The sequence below is a fragment of the Tetrao urogallus genome, assembly GCF_951394365.1.
Source record: "Tetrao urogallus genome assembly, chromosome: 6".
NCBI classification, from domain to species: domain Eukaryota; kingdom Metazoa; phylum Chordata; class Aves; order Galliformes; family Phasianidae; genus Tetrao; species Tetrao urogallus.
In genome coordinates this window covers 17,936,589-17,956,946 of record NC_136819.1, presented here as the reverse complement: position 1 = coordinate 17,956,946, position 20,358 = coordinate 17,936,589, and the positions used below count along the sequence as shown (strand labels likewise).

Genomic DNA, 20,358 nt, shown 5'->3' with positions numbered 1-20,358 from the left:
AAGACATACTAAGTACATCTTTATTAATGCACACCAATGTAAATAGTGTTATCTAATGATGAAATATAAAAATTCCCTGCATTACTGCTTGTGCAAAAGAAAAAAACAAAACACATTATCAGAAATAGAACATGGTCCTCCATATTTGCAAGAAGAGCATTTCTCACAAAGATGGGAGCGAAATGGCAGCACATCCTTCAACATGCAGCAGGTTGTCCATTATTCAAGTCCTGCCCTTTATGTGATGGCTTATGTACCAGTGGAATGCCCTGACACAATCAACTCCATCCTCTTCTATACGTCAACAGGATACGAGTGACAGGAGGACAAGCTCCCACTGTGGCTCAGGGAGAGTCTGGGGCTGTGATTGTTACAGTTTTCACCTTTTTTCTTGTCCTTGTCTTTCCAGGTTTCCATTTGCAGCTTCCCTTGCTCTTCTCTCATAAAGACCTCCACCATGAGAACCTTCTCTTTATGAATCTGCTGACTAATGTCCTTGGGAATGTCTGGGATAATCCAGTCAACAAACTCACTCATAAACATGACCAAATTCTGAAAATGAAATTGTGAGAAAATGTCAGCCTGGGCAAATGAAAGGATGACTGTAGGGGAAGGGGTCATTTCACTGTAGCTGAGAAGGAAGAACAAAGAAAAGGCAATATTTGAATTGGGCTCAACTGCATGCTATAAACGTGATGCCGAGCCAAATTTACCTCAATTTCCTGTTCATATTAGAAACAGTGAAAAATACCAGGTGCAGATCTTTATGATTTATCTACAAATATTGTTAGAGCCATTTGGAAATGAAAAGGAAATACTGGACCTGATGGAATTTTACATCAGCAAGGCAGAAGTAAATAAGGAGGAAGTAAAAATGATGAAAGTTGGCAAAAAAAAAAAATATTAAAAAAAATCATGAAACAGTTCTGATTTAAAATCTTGATTCCATGAAAGGGAAACCCTTCTCAAATGTTTCCCCCCCAAAAATAATAATTGAAACAAGATTAGGTAAGGTAGGATTAAAACACTTGTATCACAATAACCAGCTTGACTGTTGTGACTGAACGATGTAATTCAATGAAAAATTACCAGATTTTGCCATGCTGTTCAGACATGAAATAAAATACAACTGGGAAATCTTGGAAATTTCATTTCTTGGCTTGGTCTAGAAATTATTTTGGAGGAAATTTATGTTTCTTCACTGTAAACATCCTACTGGAAGGATGTAATTAGCAGCAGTCCTGTGCTCTCCCATTCACTAAGGTCATTAAGTTGTTTCTGCATCAAACCAATTAAGAGAATCACTGAGAATGAAGTAACCCTCAGCTGGGGGACATCTGGGACTGTATGGGAGGCAGACAGGTGAACAAGAATGGGCAAATTCCTTTGATTTTGCAAGAAACAGCTGTGAAGGAAGATACTTTCTTTGGCCTAATTGTTTCTGAAGGTGGCTTGCTGTATTTAGCTAAAGAAGTATGACAACTCTTTTTCCTTCTCATAGTAGAAGTGCCTGCAGTCATAACATACCTGGAAAACTATCACAAATGCTAGTCTTGCTGCTAGGACAGCCCAGAAATCCTTTGAAATGTCATACTTATTCTCAGACCAGGGGGGCTCTCGATAATCTTTGTACCTGCAAAAAATCAAGACTCAGTAAATCAGTGATGTCATTCAGACGTTTTAGCACAACAAGGAGTTAACACTGAATGGCTGAACAGTAGGTCAAATAGTCTAAAAGAATGTTCACTTTTACAACATGGCTTTGTATTAACCTCTCACAAACAAGACACAGCTGAACCTCCCACAGCCTTTAAATTTTATTCAAGATTAAAAGCCTTCAATCTTAATACCCCCTGATTATAAATAATATAAACTAATTACAAATAAAATAAACTCTGCATAAAGACAGCAAACAACACAGCTCAGTCTGGTTTCTTTGTTGTTGCTGTTTGAAATAAGCTTGAAATTAAACTACATTTGCAAACTTATTTTTCAGCCAGTACTGATCTCAAGTCCATAATGTGTGCTGTGCTACGTGGCATTCTACGGGTTCATGATTGGCAAAAGATCACTGCCAAAATATAGAGAGAACATGAAAATTTTCCCTTAGCTATAGCTTCAAAAAAAAAAAACAAAACTGTGAGCTAATCAATAATAACCTCTTAGGAGCTGGACCAAGAAAAATACGTTTAATTTAAAATATGGCATCCTGTTAATATTTAGGAAGAATTAGGAACCCCTGTTTTCAAGTGATTTAAAAATCCCTGGAATGTGGGAGAAATGGAAGAAAGAGGGTGGGATTAGAAAGTAGAAAACTGCCATTTTTACATTGGACTGTGACACTAATACACCCTAACACTTCTCTTCTGTAAGTTCTGTACTAAAAACATGTTTGCCTGCCTAATTTATCCTCTATACAAAGATCACCAGGAGGAAATTGTGAGAAATCAAAAATAAGCTAAGCTGATATATATCTAATTTTGGTTGGTTCTCTCTTTCATCTGAGGGTGAATTTTCTGTTTAGCATTCATTCAGCATTCAACTTAGCATTCAGTGCAAGTTAATCTGCTATGTCAATATATAAAGAATAAATTGAAGATTAAAAAAAAAATAAAACTATAAATATTTTGTTTTTTTCCTGGTCAGTTTGTGTAATTTTTCAGTGTATCTACGCTAGAATCATTTTTCTTTCTTTTTTCTTCCCTCCTATAGTTTGTCTTCCTCCTTGCCACCATTTATCCCTACTATTTAGTCTTTCAGTCTTGCTGTTCCAAGAGCTTCGATTTGGCTTTCGTCCCTGGTTTATAAGGTTGAAAACATTTGTTTTGAAGACGATGCATATCTAAGGAAGCATAGGCGAAGTATGCATTTCAGCATTTCAGAGCCAAACTGCTTGATAAGCTGAAATATGCAAACAATAATTTGCCTTTAGCAATGAACATAGTATGTAGAAATTGTTACAGGCATGGATATTTCCTGCATAATCACAATTTGAGTGGGTCTTAAATTCCAGTGCAGATCAGGCTGCTATTACTGTCATCAGCAATTGCTACAGAAATTGGAGAAGTATACTGTGAAGTCACAGTCATCCAATTAGAAAGCTGTGATATAATAGCATGATTGACATCATTTTATTCCCTTAAAGTATCATTATGCTGTTTATCACTATTTATCTCCTTTCCCGAAAATACATTGCAATAAAAATCTTTGTAGAGACAAATTTGCTAATGCTAGTCTCTGTCTCCCAAAATACGCAGTACTTCTTATTCAGGTCTTGTGGTTAATCTGTAAGGCAAGACTTTCAAGGTAATGGCTTGATTCAATATAAAAGACTACCAAGGTCCTCAAAAGGTGTTGACAATACAAGTCAACAAAAGTCTACCCCAGGAATATTAGAGTTTGTCACGTTCTTAGCTGGTAAAGCACTTAAAATTAGTTGTTACTCGAGAGAATACCTGCATATCTGAACCTTGTAGCCAAGTTCCATGGGGTCGTTTGGAGCTGTTCCTGCTTGAAAATCGCTGACATTAAAAGAGGATAGTGTATGGTTCACGAAGCCATGCATGGTGCCATTCTCACTGTACATATACAGGTACACGAGGCGTGGAATGAAGTCGGATGTGAATGAGATCACAAATGCCTAAGCCATAAGAGTAAAGAATGAGCGCAATATTCAGGCACTGTTTCAAGTTAACAACACACTCAACTATGTCTTGCTCACACAGCTTATACAAATAAGGGGCTGTCATATAGGGGTTGCTGCAGAAACAAGGTGGAGACTGCAGCGTACAGGCCCCTAAATAGAATATTAACTGCTGTAACAAGGTAGTATTTATTGCTGACACCTTCGAGTTGCAGGGCATAATATAGAGCAGTTCCACGTTGACTAAGATTTGTATGTGGTAACAATCTGAATTCCCCAGAGCATGGAGCTGCTGCGTCCCAGTGTCAGGGCAAAGCAAAACACACTGCTGTTTCCTTGTGCCCCTATGACAACTTGACCACTATGCATTTCATGAGGTCCAACTGATTTATTTACACGATTTCCTTTTCTGTTCTGCAAACAACTTACAGTGAGTTGACTCTAAACTCTCACTGCACTGTGAAAGCCCATTAATTTTACATATTCTTTAGCTCCACTGGGGTAAAAGGATAAGCAGACTAAGCCAGTTTTATTTTTATGGTCACAAAAGTTCCACATTGTTTGGTTATTTTAAAAGGTTTTGTAAAAACGTCATACACAAAGTGCAGGACAGCCAAGTGAACGGACATCTTCATAACTCTCGCTGTTCTTATTTATCATTGTTGCAAAACATTTTCACTGGCACAAGTCACGTGGAACAAACACAGTACAAAATGTTTTACTTGTTCTGTGATAAAAAGGGACAGTGCATAGGTCAAAGAAGGAAAATAACACTGGATAATGATGAAGAGAGACTACAGGGGAGAAAAGAGAAAAATAGAGAAATTATTTCCAAAGGAAAAGGTGAGAAATGGTAAAGACAAACTAAGGCAGCGTCCCAGATACCTACCAGAATGGTTTGGCCTTAAAAGAACAGACACCTGTTGGCAAAGCTAAGGGATTTCCACTCTGAATAATGGGGAGAAAAGAGGAGAGCCCATGGATGTGTGGCTGTAAGCCCTGCACAGCTGCTATTGTGCTACATTAGAAACATGTTTTTGGCTTGTCATTCAACTGTTCTTTTCATCTGTTGCCAGATGAAGGTGACAAAAGTGGCCTTATATTTATTTAGGATATTAGAGATTAACATAATGGAAAGAAGGTGAGAGGGAACACAACTTTTCTGAAGAATCAAGATGATGTAAACTATGCCAACAAAAAAGTAGGCTGAAATTTTTCCAGTGGATAGGATATTCAGTGCTGAAGTAACTAAAAATATCTTCATCGATTATCAGTGCTATATCTGAGTGAGAGCATTGCATTTTGAGGCCAGGTTGTACTCAGATTTTCAGTTCTCCCTATTGTTCTGAATACTGAATTTTAGCCATTTTCTGTCCCCAGTGCACCACTGTGCAGAACTGTCTCAACTTTAAAGTAACCACTGGATCCGACTCTGTAATATTTTAGCAAAATTCTGAATCATTTATTTTCACTGAATTTGAGAGATTTAAGCTAAGATAAAACTAATGGAGCAGAATGGAGAAGCCAGCCTGTTGAAGTAAGATTTTATTCATGCAGAATTACTTACATTTATTATGACAGCAAGTTTTCCTATCCCCCGAAGGATATTGTACCAGATTCCTAAGGAAAGAGACAAACATGTGAATGCTGTGCTAGTCATTAAAATTAGCTAAATTACATTTTTCAGATAACAGAGTTAGGATTGTACCAAACTAGAGTAATATTGAAATTAAAAAGAATATTTTGTAAGAGACTAATTTAAGGACCCATCAAGCAAAGTGATTCCAACTCTGTCTTCCAAAATTATGCTTAGGTACCTATTTCTTTAGAGGTTTTGAGGGAAGGGGAGGATTGGTCTGCTGCTGCTGTACGACTACAGAACTAGGTTCCAGCCAGGTTCACCTGCTACACAACTAGGTTCCAGCACCTTTCCAGCTTCAGGAATAAGTTTTGGGATAAAAGCAGGGATGAAGGGACTTGCTTACCCACAGGCATTCAAGTCTTTTCTCATTCCCAAGTCTATTTCTCCAGTCCAGTCCAGAGTTACTAAACACAGAAATTTTTGCTTCTGCAAGAAAAGCTGCTGGTGTGCAGAGCCACGTGAGATATTTTGCTACTGTATTGATCACTTTGCTTTGAAAAATGACACTGTTTACCTAATAAAATATTCATCTGGATTTAAAGCATTGGTCTTTCTATTTTGAAAGCAAAGCCTTGGTAAGTTATGATAGTTCACAGTTAAGCCACAGTATAATGTTTTGAATTGTCCTATAAATGTCTTCCTGTTAATGAGACCAACTCAGCACAATAGCATCCTGCCATCAGTCCAGGAATAAACAAGCAGAGAGTGACAGCAGCAATGAGCACTTACCTATGTCCTTTGCTCTGACTGCTACTGGTCTCCTCAGCTCTGTAACAAATTTTTTTGCATCTAAACGGATTTCAATGATGTTGTTCAGCAAAGCAAACAGAGGCGCCAATGGGAAGGATGCGACAAACAAAGTTACAAATCCAAACTGAATAACTGAGAAGAAAAAAAGAATGTCAGTGGACTGATTTGTATTTATCAAATGTATACACAGAGTCATAGAATATCCCAAGTTGGAAGGGACCTATAAGGATCATCGAGTCCAACTCCTGACTCTACACAGGACCACACAAAAATCTGATCATATTTTTAGACAGTTGTCCAGATGCTCCAACATCATCATGTCAGTGCTATTCCTCCAGATTCTAATAAGACAACACCTGCTGGGAGAATAAAGTGCATTTTCTTCATCATGTCCAGCAAGGCCAAATGACCATGGAAACAGGGGAGTTCCTAGCTTCATCGCAGCAATGCTGACCCTGCTGCTCGCTGCCTCTGTGTCCCTCCAGCAAGGCAGGGGCAAGGGGATGCTGTGCTGCAGCAGGATGGAGTCCTGCTCCATGCAGGCCTCAACCGTGGGAGCTATCTGGAATGAGGAATGTGGGATGACAGCAGCTCTTCTGCCACCTGCTGCCTCCCGTGGCAGCATGAGCTCCCACATAGGATTGTCATGCTCCAGTGGCAAGGCTTCAGCTCTTGCTAAGCCCATTGGAAACTCTTCTGAAGTTTATAAACCTTCTGCATGCCAGCCCACTCTCTCTGTGATTGTATGTGCCAGTTCTTTTGCTAGCTTTTGTGCTAGCTTTGTTCTTCAAATTGCATTCATCACCCATACTAATTCTTGCCCTCTCTGTGTACTTATGGAGAGAGATTTAAATGTCCCTTGAACTGTTGTTCCCCACCTCAAAGAAGCCAAGATCTTTTCCATGCTCTCCTAACCAACTCCCCCTTCCTCCAGCCACCCCCACAGCCTATCTGCCCCAGGTGAGGTTCTCCCTACAGAGCGGGCGACAAGAGCCCATATGGTGGCCTGGTGCGGTGCCCCTTATGGACTTCAGGAGGGACATGACCAATTCCTGTCTGTCCTGGACACAACTACTCTAAGTTATTCTAATTCACACTATATTAGCTAGGGAGGCCAATTTTTGGCATACGCACATTTCATAATTTTTTTCCATTATTTTTGTCTAGTCGCTCCTGAAAACACTACATAAAGTTGCTTGTCTAAGTCTGACACTTCAGGAATCTCTGACACTGTCAATAACAGCCTTAAGAGGAATAGATTTCTCAGCTTCCCCAGGATTTTAAGGTGGAAAGAAAATGCAGCTTCTGGGCCTCAGTAATGCAGAGTGTGATGTCCAGTGCTTAGATTCCATATCAATCACTCAAGATAATGCATTACTTGCAAAACAGTATACGTGACCTGTCAATTTCAACCTGGCCTATGGTCAGATTTAAAAAAAATGGAACAAACCTGGTGTGAGAACAGACAGTGGAAACTCAAATCTGAATTAAACTGATATTTTTTTTTCCATGTAAGGTGCAACAAATGACACATCTGTCACCCAATGTCAGGTTTAATTATTTAGCAGTAACATGTCGCATAGCTTAAAAGAAAATATCTAAAATATAGTGCTAAACAAGGGATCGTGATCACAGATAGCATAATTCACCCCTGAAGCAGCCCATGACTGGCCAAAATATGCTACTGTCCTAAATCATACAGATCATACATTTAAGTTCTGCACCATATCCACTGTCCTCCAAACCTACAGTTCAAAAACCTCAGCTCCCATTCCATTCAGTTAGCATAATTCGCTTAAGACGCCTTCTTTCCACATCACTCACTCATTTCCATATATTCAGGAGTAAGTCCAGAAAAAGGCTCCAGGTTATAGTCTACTTCATAACGCTGCTTTTTTTTTATGTGCTCTTCATGGTCCAAGGAGCGTCGACGCTTTAATTTCATGTATCTTATGAATTTCTTCATTTTTCTGGGGAAAACAGAAGCGATCCAGTTAGCATGCCACTCTGTGCACAATGCCCACTTCTCAGGTGGGTGGAGGAACAGTAAGTTTTTTTTACATTAACAGACACAATGAGTTCTGTATCTACTTTAATATAAGCTATGCAAGAGCACAATATGCTAAAAAGAAGTACCAATACTCAGACGGTTATGGTTGAATCACGTTTAGAACTGCACCAACTGCTAGTTGGTAAGAAGACAATAGATTTCCTAACTCTTCAGACGTGCTCTGCCAGATTTAATGACAGCGATGCTGGTGCAGCTGCAAGACAGCAAGGACACAGCACTTACTGTATGGCAGATAGAGGGTCACTGCACAGTACTTGCAGGTAGCCTGCAAACCACATTCATATCAAGGGGCTGTGAACAGTTTATTGGATACATTGCAAAAGATGTGTTTGAGAGAGAAAAAAAATGTTGCTACTTACGGGATGCCGATCTCAAATAAATTGTTTTGGATCAGCTGCTTGCCCAACATGATGATGCTCAGCTGGATGCACAGCTCCATCAGGCAGCCACCCGGTGCACACTGCAGCAGACAGAGGAAAGGGAAATCAGGACACCTGTTCCACCTTTGTGACAGGGGAAGAGGGAGCTCACACGTGGTGCGAGCACAGGCAGGGTGAAATACAATTACCTCTTCCATTCGGAAAGAATGGAAAATGTAGACATAGTCTCCTGGACGTCCAACAAACCTAGAGTGCAAAAGTTAGAATTAAGAACTTCATATCGATTTCATACTTCTAGTATTTGATTCCTAAAGTAACTTGTGTGAAATGCTATGTCATTGAGCAGGGTCACCTAATGACCAGTTCCAGAAAAAAGAAGGAAATCAATCCATCTTAGAAGTTTCTTGGCTTTTGTTTCAAAAAATAAGTCCTATGAACTGAGTGAGCAGCTCAGTACAAATGCAAGCCACATGCCCTACAACAGTATAGGTACATCTTGGCAGAAATCCTATAAGGTATATTAAAAAGAAGAAAAAACAAACATAAAACAAAATGAGAGGGACAAGGAAGAAACATTTGAGAGTAAATTAGTGAGGTAAGGTTAGAAGAGAGGAGGCAATAAGCTGTGCAGGCTGAGCACCAGCTGTCCACCTCAGCCTTGTTCCCCAGGAGAGCTGCCTGCTGCCCAGCACCCCACGACACCTCAGCATTGCCCTCTCACTAAGAAATCATACTAGAGCCAGAACCTGACTACCCATAGGCACCTAACCTCATTGCTGTTGTGTTAACCAGAACATGTCCCGTGGTATCTTTACTGTCACCCACCCCAAGGAATCTTCCTTATCACCCAAGTCTTAACCCCACTTCTGCTGTTTCAAGCAATGAACCAAAACTCTGAACAGACTTTTTTGTTACCTACCGGCCTTTGAAGAAAGCAACATAGAAGATGGGTGTGTAGGCATTGACAAATTTCAGAAGAAAAGCCTTAAAGATCAAACGCTCTTCAAAGTTCTTGTCAGTTTTTGGAACCTCTGGAACCAATGGGACACATGTAAGAAACATTAAGAAACTGCCCAACCTGGAACAATACATGACCTAATAAATATGGACTTTGGAAAGCATTCTCAGCCACCTTTTAAACAAAGAAAGGTAAAGTAAGATGGCCCTCAGGGAGGTCAGTGGTAAGCCCTCTGAAATCCTCCTGTTCAGCTTCATTGCAACAACTCCAGCATCTGGAGTTGCAACTGTCACATCCGGCTGACCTTCATGACAATCATTTGCAGGATGGAGAACTTAACTGAAAAGAATTCTGGACCTTTCATCAATCATGCTTTTTGGAATCATTTTATTTTTCTGCCTTGTTTTTCTTTGCATTCACAGTTTTCCATTACTTGAAATCTCTCATGCCAAGTAAGCAAGAAAAAAGAAAGCAGTAACTGTGTGATAGAGAAGAGTCAATGTCAAGAGTAGGTACAGGAATTTAGCTGTATCTCTGTCACACATAACTGGATTAGCAATTAGACTTTAAAGCTGAATCCATCTAAGCTTTGGTATTTGTAAGTGACTGGTGAGAACTCAGGTCACCCACTCGAATTCCCTGGGTTTGCTCACTAGTTTGAAGTTAACCATGCAGTCCATCCAGTACTCTCATTTATAACTGCTCCAATAAAGACCACCTGAGGACTTGCACCTACCGATCTGAGTTAGCCACCTTGCTATGCAGCCATATACTTCATCCAGGAAGATGATGACAACCAAATTGATGATAACAGCGGTGGCAGTGACAGTGACCCTGACGCTGGACCGGCCCGATGGGGTTGCACTGATTGCCAGTGCTGCAGCAGTGGAGATTCTGTATATTATGACTCCAAACACTATAGCAAATGTCAGCCCCACCTGCAAGTAAGAGCAGCACAACCCCATTACAAAAGATTTAACTGTAAACACTTGGCACAAGACCTAGCCATGGCCTTACACGAGGTCTATGGGCCATACCCCAAACCCAGAAATTGTGTTAAGGCTCCTAGTCACTGTAAGAACAGATCCAATTTTACTTGTCATTTGATCATCAAAATCTCCAGAAATATATCAATTAAGTCAGCCTGGTGTATTATACCTTTGGAAAGGACTTAAAAGCTTTTTATCCAACTGCTGCTCTGTCTTGAATTATTATTTCCTTCAAAATTTGTTTTAAATGATGATGGCTTATTAAGAGCTGGGGAAAAAAAAAAAAGAAAGAAAAAAGAAGAAGAAATATGCCATTCTCTCCTTCCTGAGCACTTCCCAAGAGCACTCTCTGTGTGTTTTAAGCTTTGTCCCATCGATCATGGTGGTAATCCCCACCTCCATGCCTTCATTTTTCCCTTACCATGTTCAGACATACTTATTTCTTCAGTGGAAAGAGTAGTACTTCCACTTCCAAGAGTAGTGCTAAAGTAGTACTTCAAGCACTTCAATTTCTGTAAAAGTTTTTAAGTTACAAAAAACTAAGATGTTTGAATGTTTTTGCTGGGAAAAAGTTGTTGAGAACCACATTAATCTGACAAATGGTTTCATCAGCATTCTTATCTCTTCTGTTCTTTCTGATCACTCAGTAACGTAAATTTCAGGCTTTGCCAAGTGATGCTTACCATGAAGATAATGCCAACAAAATTGGTCAAGTAGGCTGGAAAACGATCCTTCCATGTCAGCTTCTCTTTATCCGTCTAAAATTTGGGGAGGGGAAAGGGTACATTTACTAAAGATAGATCATGTAATTTTGTGCATGTGACAAAAACACAGAGGGAAAATAAAGGCTAACAAATACACACCCAGTTAGCAGATGCAAAGACACAGTGTTTACAGTTACAATTCCACACAGGCAAATTGTTTACTATCTAGGTTCAAATTGGTCAAGTGCCTGCATTGCGGATATAAATAAAATAGATTTTTCTGTGTACTTTTTGGAGGAAGCATGCAAATAGCCTGTCATAAACCATGATGTAAGATCTCTCCCACTGTTAAATATTTTATTTTCCCTTCCCTGGAAAAATCCTTCCTCTTCTTTCCTTCTCCATCTCCAGTCTGTATTTGCAGCTTTGCATTTACCCAACTGGTGCCACTGAAATACAGACTGTACCAAAAAGCTTCAGGATGAGCACACAGTTGACAGGGAAGTTCTTGCTCTGTGATGTGACCAACCTCAATTTGCTTCAGTAGTAGCAAATTTTAACTACGTGACCGTCCATGTGGTGTCTGATGGACCAGGCTACTGGGAGTTAAGATGCACATGTGTAGTAGAGATGATCTGCAGACTATCCTAAATCCCATCAACCATCTAGTGACTCTGCCACAGTGAATTTGGGGATGAAGATTTCATTTAGAGCAATATTGCTCATCAAGTCTTTCATGAACTTTCATGTCGGGAATTGTTTTTAAACACCAGAAAATAAACAACAAAGTAGCATTACAGAAGATGACGCACACATTTTAACGGACATAAAAATATTACCCAAAATTCTATTTTTATTCCATGCACGTTGCCTTAAGGAAGTGCAAGCAATTCTCTCAACACACAGCCCATGCTCCACTGCAAAACATAACCTCAATCCAGCACAGTACCCCTAAGGTTAGCCATGCAGTGCCATTCCGGATGCATAGAAACGGTGGCTAAAAGAGTGCTGAAGGAAACCGGGGAGGAAGGAAAAGAAACCCAAAACTGAATGTGAATATTAAACAAGAGTTCAACAGCCAAAAATAATTGATTTGTGTCTTCCATAATTACACATAATTTGAGCTTCCTCATAAGTTTGAATAAAAAGAACCAATTTCACCCCAGCCATGACTGTCTTAACTCTTTGTCTCCATTTGTTTGCTGCCTCTTCTGGAAAATACCGATGCTTCTGATGGCAATTAAAGGAAACAAAAAAGGATCGGGCAATACAGCATTACAAAGCACTGCTAAATTCATCTCTATAGTCTCTACTAACTGTATGCACTGCAGTTTAGCCACAAGTGAGTGCTCTGTTTGTGTTGCAGCCTAAGGTTAATAAAAAAATAACAGCAAAGCACAAACTTTTGTCCTAAATCTTGGGATAGGTCAAACTGTCCTGCAAAGAATTTCTCATTTTTAATTTAGGATTATGCCATTCTTGTTCCTTTATGATGTGTAAAGGATGTCCAAAGTGTTTTTCCTTTCAGAAACATGTATGTAATTTTTTAATCAGACTTCTTTTGAAAAAATGTGAGCAAGTTCTGGGTTGACATTAGATAGTTTTCATTTAACAAAATTTATGAGTTGACATTCAACTGTTGAATTTGAACCCGAACACTCCAGATCCCAATGAAAGATAATTACCAAGTCTTTCAGAAAAAAACTTCTTTTCTCACGTTTCCCAAATTAGCAACATCCACATTGAATGCAGCCCAAGAAGTTATAAATAGTCTGGTTAAAAAAAACCTCTCTCTTTATTGCTCAGCTTTCCTTCTCTGATATTTCGAGGTTACGATTAATTGTCTGATTATCCTAATCTTCCACATTCAGGATCTGAATTCCTAATATACCAAAAGGAACAGTGAGTTGCATATTTCTGGTAGAATTCAACAAAGTCTATATGCAAATGTTTACGTAAGAAGGCAGCAATATGAATTCTTTTTCTCCTGCTAGGGATTTAAATCAGGTATTCCACATTGCACAAGACAACTTTCATGCTGCACCCCCTTCATTAACTAGAACGTATTGACATCAGCATCCTGAAAAAGGGGTCCAGCAGTACTTAAGCTGTTCAAAGGAACTGTACTGGCTGCAGGTGAGATGCACTCCAGGATGGCTGGCAGCACCTTATTCACATCAGTGTCAAGAGCAAGGTAAAAGCAAAAGTGAGCAATACCTTATCCGGTGAAATATAATGGAAGTTATGGTTTTAAAAGGCAGAAAGTTAATATCAAAGCTGGAACTGGGCAAGAAAACTGGTGTTAGTGCTCCCAACTAATGCTCTAGAAATATTTTCATTTACAAAACAGTCCCAAGACCTAAAGCACAGTCAGATCCCAGCTCAGCAGCAGGACATTTATCTTCTAAGAGCAGTGTTAAAGCAGTGCCTTGCCTGACCTACACTATCAGCAAAAAGGCAAAAGCAGATGTTAGGGCTCCCCAGGGGCTTCCCTAAGGCAGCCACAACAATGCCAGAGGCTTCCCCACATCGCCAAAACCTCTGTATGAGAAGCACCAGATTTCAGCCCCTCAGGTTGACTTGCTGGCGGGAGGATGGATGCTTACAAGACAGTGAACCTCTCCTGAGGCACTTGTGATAGCAAAGAATAAGATGTGTTGTTCTATTTTTCTCAAGTTGTATTGGTTAGCCTAACAGGACAGCCCCTTCAATCGGGCAAGATTTCTTAAACCACACTTCCATGTCTGACCATACCAATGAAGGCATTTCTAGGCTTATTTGGGTCTGAAGTATGAGAGTACACATGCATACCAGGGCTGAAAACATCTGGAATTTAAATGCTATCTACAGTTTTTCTGTTTTGTTTTTTATTCTTTGTTTTATTATTATTATTATTATTATTATTATTATCACTGTAATCTATTTATTTTTTTTTCCTGGTTGTGAGTCAGTGCCTGCTATAAATGGCCTTTATCAAAGCTTTTTTAATAGATGAAAAAATTAATATTTTTACCATACCTCCTTATGTTTGTGTTCTTTCCTCAGTGATTTTTCTAAAACTTTTGCTTCGTATTCTGCTCTGGGATGAGCCTGTGAAATAAGTCATATTGAATAAAAAGCCAAGTCATCTGTTTTCAGCATCAGCTAAGTATGAACCATTTGCAGGTCAATTTCCCAATAACCTCTGTTTTGTAATTGAATTCTAATTCACTCAATACATTATCTCAATTGATAGTTCATTATACATTTAACCAGATGTTAAATGCTGTATGATTTGCAGTTGTACAGCAGCAGATTGATTTGCAGTCATGATTTGCCTATAGCCCTGCGTACTTATATTTAATTCTTAAGAGAACACAGGACGTCCTGCAGACAGGTTCAAACTGCGTGACATTGTTCTTGGATTTCAGTGACCTGTCCTTGTGATGACAATTAGATTTTGCATGCTAATTTTGCATTCAATGACTCTCAGTTCTTGAAGGAAACACTTATTTGTTGTAAATATGCAAAACCCATTGTTTTGGGATCCCAGAAAATTGTCATCTGGGGTCTTCCCGTAATCCTGTCTCGACAAAATCCACACAGTTAGCCATTGCAGGAGAGGGAGCAGGAAACACTCAGAAGAGACAGCCAAAAGATTCAGAAAGATTCATGGCTTCAGAATTGACAATAATTACGCATTCACAAAAGATGCAGAATTCAGAGGTATGCATTGGATGGAAAACAGAATGGATCTGAAAAATGTCTGAGCAAGTGGAGAGGGGGAGGGTGTAAAGGAAAAGCAATCAGTGGGAGCTGTAAGGGAAATCTGATGCTCAAAAAAAGAAGAGGTGGAGATCAAAAGATGGCATTCATCAGTGGACATGTAATAAAAAAGGTAGGAGCAATTTTTTAAAAAATGTTTTCCAAACCTTGACTGCCTCCTTCAGGAAACCAGAAAAAAAAAAAAATAAAAAAAATACGACACACAAAAAAAAAACAAAAGAAAAAAAAAAAAAGAACAAGGGGGAAAAAATATTGATTACTGAACTGTCGCAGATTTATATTTTCACAATTACATGAAACAAACACAGGTGCAGTGGATGGTAGAAGCTAACACAAGATCAGTCCACTCATGTTCCACGCTATCTACTGACATTACTGTAGGTACTGTATGACATCGGTGTCCCTAAAAAACACTGGAAGATGAGACACTTTGTATTTTATTATCCACTTTCGACCCCAGCTCTTAGCGTGATACTAGCTTAAGTTTCATCAAAATCAGAAATAAGGAGGGACTCAAATTCCTTGCTAACTTCACAACTTATCTAGAATTGCCTATACAAAACAAAGGATAGATGTATTTTATTAACAGCTGCTGCCTTTGGTCACGCAAGGTTTTAGCCTGGTAGAGCTCTAAACTTGGACGTGAAGGAGATGGCCATCGGAAAGATACAGTTAATCCTTTCTACTTTCATGTGTGCTATCAGCAAGCTGCCAAAAATAAAAGGGCAGTATAGCATGCAGCAAATAAAGCCCCATATTCTCTCCCAGTCGAATAGATATAATCTAGCAAAGCGCATGGTAGAGTGGCTGCTTGCACAGTGTGCCTAAATATATTAAGGAGGAGCTAAATATATTAAGAGGAGATAATTTAGCAGAAATGTCTGGGGGTGAGGGGAGCAATAACTGCCCAAGGCTCACCCAGCTGCACAGCACCCTGTCAAATCTATGAGGCTTTTGTTTCAGGGGAACAATATTTGTTGTGTATCTACTTAGGACAGCCTGTGATATGACAAGTGCAGCCGTGCTCCTTTTAGTAACAACAACAGCAATAAATCTGGACAGGCAGGAAGCAGGGCAGTGGCCCCATGCCAGCTGTATGCCCTGGCTGGGATGCTACAGTGCATGGGGTGACACAAGGGACCTGTCCCCCCGGATTGTGACCAAAGCCATGGCAAGACTGGCACTGCTGTCACTGTGCTACGGTCAGGGCAAGCAGGCACTGTTAGTGAAGTGGCAAATTTAAAAACAAAAAGGTGTAAGGCAGGTCCTAAGCTGAGCATTTTATCTCCTTTTCTTCAAGAAATTCATTGATTTTTAATACCCTTTCTTAAATATACAGACCCCTCTTTTTCTCCTTTCATACTACTTAGCACGTTTATCATAAACCTGACTAGGGATTTTTTTTTTTTTTTGGCATCCAAAATAAATACCCCTCAACACTTGCATCTCTTCCAATGCCCCCAGTGCCGCAAGCACTCGTCTGACAGTACCTTCTTAACTATTTGTCAAGTCATGGCTTGATCTTGCATCATTCAAGTGGAATTTTCAGTGCCTTTTTTTTTTTTTTTTTTTTTTTTAATACAATGCTGTAACTTTATCAGGTTTGATACATTCATTTCTGATTTCATTTCAGCAGTGCAAGCTGAACGAAGTTCTGTGGTTGTTAGTGCCCTGACAGCAGCCAGGGAGTAACGGATGAGCCATATATTCCATGCATATGCTGCTAGGTGTGACCTGGTTGCACATTTACAAAAAAAACAAAACAAAACAAAACCCAAAAAAAAAAACCAACACCAACCGTGATTTTGTGGCTATACGGTTATGTTTCTATGGCAACAATACATACTAGTCATAGCCTGGCTATAAAAACATCATATGGTTCACGCAGGGATTTTCCTGTCTTTTAAACACCCCACAGGCCAAGGTCTAGTGGCTCGGGGCATGGAAGGACTCGGAGCACCGCGGAGCAAGACAAAGAGTCAGAACGGAAGGGACAAACCTCCTCCTCTTCAAACCCAGTCAGGTCCCACCTGTAGTTGAGCCGCATCTGCTTTCTCTTCCAGTGTTCCATAAAGGTAGCAGCTGAAACAACAGGTTGACAGTTATTTTGATGTTTTATAAAGGTTCAGAAGTCATATCAGCCCTAGGTATGTGCCTGGAATCTGTGCTAGCAGCCAACTTTTCTGTCTGTGTAAGCTAAAATAAAGGACATTTACTATGCCCACATGACTTCATGCGGAATGATGCACACAGCTTTTAAGAGGTCTAAGAAAGTCAAACACCCAAAGTTATTTAAATATTTGCATGTGACTAATAATACCGTTGGTCTTCATCAGTACATAATTCCATTTGTAAGTCCAAACAAATCTGTTCTTCATCTACACAAAATATGACTGATTTAACTAGTATTGTACTGTTGGTATAATTGTTCGCTCAAAGATATCAAAATAAAGCATTTGTGTATTCTCATTCCATCTATCTAGTCATCATAATAGTTACATTGGATCTAATAATCATGCTCAAACCCAAATACTTATCATATTGTTAAAGCTGCAGATGAGCAAAGTGCTAAAGAAGCCTGTGATGGTTTTGGGTTTTTTAATCATTAAAAACACTGAAATTTTGTTTTTGATGAGGACAACTTCCGGAAAAGAAACATCTCTAAAGCATTTCTTGAGTCACGGTGAAAAATCCCAGTCTATATCAGTCTCTCTGCCTCTGAGACTGAGCAAGTTCTCAGAGGACGTATTTAGATGCTGGGAATACACCAGCACTGTATGATAAATAAGCGATTATGAAAGAGGCAAGACTACCCAGAAGTGGTGTTCCCAGGGGAGCTTCCCGCAGTGAGCATTAACAGATGTGCTCACAAACATTTGCCCTCTTGTTCAGGAAAAACAGAGGCAGGGAAAGGACAAGAGAGCTGAACACAGAGAGGAGGACACCATCATGTCCAGAACCTGGTCTGTTCTTGGTATTCCAAGAGTAACTTCAGCCTGCCAGTCTTTTGGCTGAGCCTCGTCACTGTACCCATACCACATAACTGTCACTTAAGAGGGCATGTCAGGGTCCCAGAGATCACATCCCTTGCTGCTGGGGCTCCTGTCCTGCAGCCTGTAGTCTCCACCCACAGTGAGGAATATGGACAATGAATGACACGTTGTTTAATACTACTGCTAGGAGCTGTTTTGTGGCACTGCCTTACAAAGATGCAAAATGAAAATACTGCATCTGAAATGCAGCCAGTTCATTTCAAAGCAGTGAGCGAATGTGCCAGGTATGCTGCAGTAGTTGAGCACAGCCACTTCTCCATACATACCTCTGCATTTTCATACCTCATCTGGGCCCATCAGTGTACACAGAGCTCAACGCTTCCCAGAGGTTATTATCCAAATGATCTTATCTAGATCCTGTGAGGTTTTCATGTCATTTAAGACCACAGCTTCACGCCTTTGGAAGTAAGCCAGTATCACTTAACACCAGGTAAGCTTCCAGGCTGGCCAAGGAGTGCCGGCTGTTTTGGAGAACAGCACTAGACCAAGGCTCACGTGTAATGTTGAACCTGTGACAGGCATGGGTCAGTCCTACAGCTGCTCAAACTCTCATTGAAGCAGAATTCTCCAGAACTCTGTAATACTGGCCCAGCGAACTGGTGGAGTCACCATCCCTGGAGGTGTTCAGGAAACATGGAGATGTGGCACTAAGGGACATGGCGGGGATGAATTGGCAGTCAGACTTGGTGATCTTGGTGGTCTTTCCAAATTTATCATTTCTATGAACAACATCAGAGAAAGACAGCCTGGCCAAGATGGCTCTTTTAGGAATTCCCTCAAACTTTGAGTAATTTCCTTGCCATGTTAAGGACATTTTGCTGCCGTTTTGCTGTTTCAGATTCCATCTGCCTCAGTTCTTCAACTGTACAGAAGCCTAATAAAACTCCTTTCAGGCAGAAGTGCTCATAAATGGCACTGCAGAATATACACATACTTAGATATACAGGGAATCAATTTCTCTTAATACTATTTCCTTAAGAAATAAATTTCTAGTTCCCTTTAGAAAAAAAATTTTTTTGAGAAATCTTTAAAAGTGAAGTTTAAAATAATGCAAATTCACAACCTTGTGGAAAACCTGACCTCAAATTCAAAATGACATTATTGAAACATTTTTTATATGATGTTCCACCAAAATAAAGTTTTACACTGACCTAAAAATAACTTGAGGAATTTCACATCCCACTCCAAAACTATTTCAGAGATTAAGCCTTATTTTGCACAGAGCACAGAAACTGACTTCTTCCAATATGTCTGCCTTTGCCCCAGAAGGTAAAAAGTGCATGAAGGGATCCAGAGTTTCTTGCTAAGGAAAAGGAGGCAAACAGCCCTACTCTTTGGACAACAGAGCATTATGTGCCAATACCTGTGTGGGGATCACAATAACAGTAAGTGAAAGAGATCGAAACTGATACTTGACTCTCCACATGAGAACATCAGTCTATTTAAAGCCTCTGACATGGCACCCAGCTTTGGGGTGTATCACGTTTCTCCCTGTGCATTATATGGCCAGATGATCTTGAAGATCACAGGCACTCCTCCTTGCGGCGATTTCAACCTCCCAAGGTCTCCAGCTCTTCCTTTGTACCTGCAGTGCTCCTGACTCCCTGCTGCCCTTAAATCCCTCTGCAGGACAGCCCTTTTCCTAGGCAGTGAGCGCTCAGCATCAGCCCTTAGCTTACTGCAATTCAAATTAAGACATTGGTGAAAACGACACTGCTCTAAGAGGAATTACATTGGCTTCTACAAAAATCAGTCCAGAGCAAACTTTTTGCACTTCTCTCACCAACACTGGGAAACATGAGGCTGGTCAAACTACACAGCTGAAGGTACTGAAGTGTTCTGTGTAGCCTCTCTGTACAGGATTCCAGTTACAAGCACGGGCTTTGGACCCATCGTTCCCATTTATCTATCTAGACAGGTCTCCATTGCCTGGCACGAGGATGACCGTGGCTCATGTAGCCCTCTGTAACTATTCCCACAAAAAATTTCACAATGCTTTTAACTAAATTCCACAGATGAGAAAAGAAAGGTTAAGTAACTTGCTCAAATACAGGGCCAGTCGGCATTAGAAAAAGTACCTATTATGACACAATTCCCGGCTCATGGTCTGCATGCTTGATGTCTTCTTGCTGATAAACTTAATTGCATCTCGGAACACGCTCAGGAATCAATGTTGGTTTGTCCAGAGACGTTAAAGGCCATTACACTTCCCCATGGAGCCCTCCCCTCAACCCCAAAGTACATCAATACATTTCTTCCGTAATGCTCTAAAGTGGAAGCTGGCTTTGCAAATAGATTTTTTTGGCAAGCTATGCAATCTCGTTAATGAAATTTTGACATACCATGCTGCAGTTTTATGACAGATGCTTAACAATTTCATTTGACATTCATCTTGAGCAACTT

At 40.0% G+C, this 20,358-nt stretch overlaps 1 protein-coding gene across 3 annotated transcripts in view; it reads right to left on the bottom strand.

The window, feature by feature from the left end:
- Window positions 1-294: 294 nt before the first annotated feature.
- The window catches only part of ANO1 (anoctamin 1), a gene marked incomplete at both ends in the record, with an annotated part of 70,318 nt that continues 50,254 nt past the window's right edge, over window positions 295-20,358 (bottom strand). For 2 of the 3 annotated variants that reach the window (XM_079537512.1, XM_079537513.1), the window contains 14 exons: window positions 295-552; window positions 1,528-1,633; window positions 3,456-3,640; window positions 5,211-5,263; window positions 6,015-6,167; window positions 7,860-8,005; window positions 8,466-8,566; window positions 8,675-8,732; window positions 9,406-9,517; window positions 10,181-10,382; window positions 11,117-11,191; window positions 12,290-12,367; window positions 14,156-14,227; window positions 16,902-16,984. In XM_079537512.1, the coding sequence (XP_079393638.1) occupies window positions 295-552; window positions 1,528-1,633; window positions 3,456-3,640; window positions 5,211-5,263; window positions 6,015-6,167; window positions 7,860-8,005; window positions 8,466-8,566; window positions 8,675-8,732; window positions 9,406-9,517; window positions 10,181-10,382; window positions 11,117-11,191; window positions 12,290-12,367; window positions 14,156-14,227; window positions 16,902-16,984 (1,682 nt within the window). The remainder of the gene's footprint in view (window positions 553-1,527; window positions 1,634-3,455; window positions 3,641-5,210; window positions 5,264-6,014; window positions 6,168-7,859; window positions 8,006-8,465; window positions 8,567-8,674; window positions 8,733-9,405; window positions 9,518-10,180; window positions 10,383-11,116; window positions 11,192-12,289; window positions 12,368-14,155; window positions 14,228-16,901; window positions 16,985-20,358) is intronic. The other variant, XM_079537514.1, reaches the window with a different exon arrangement.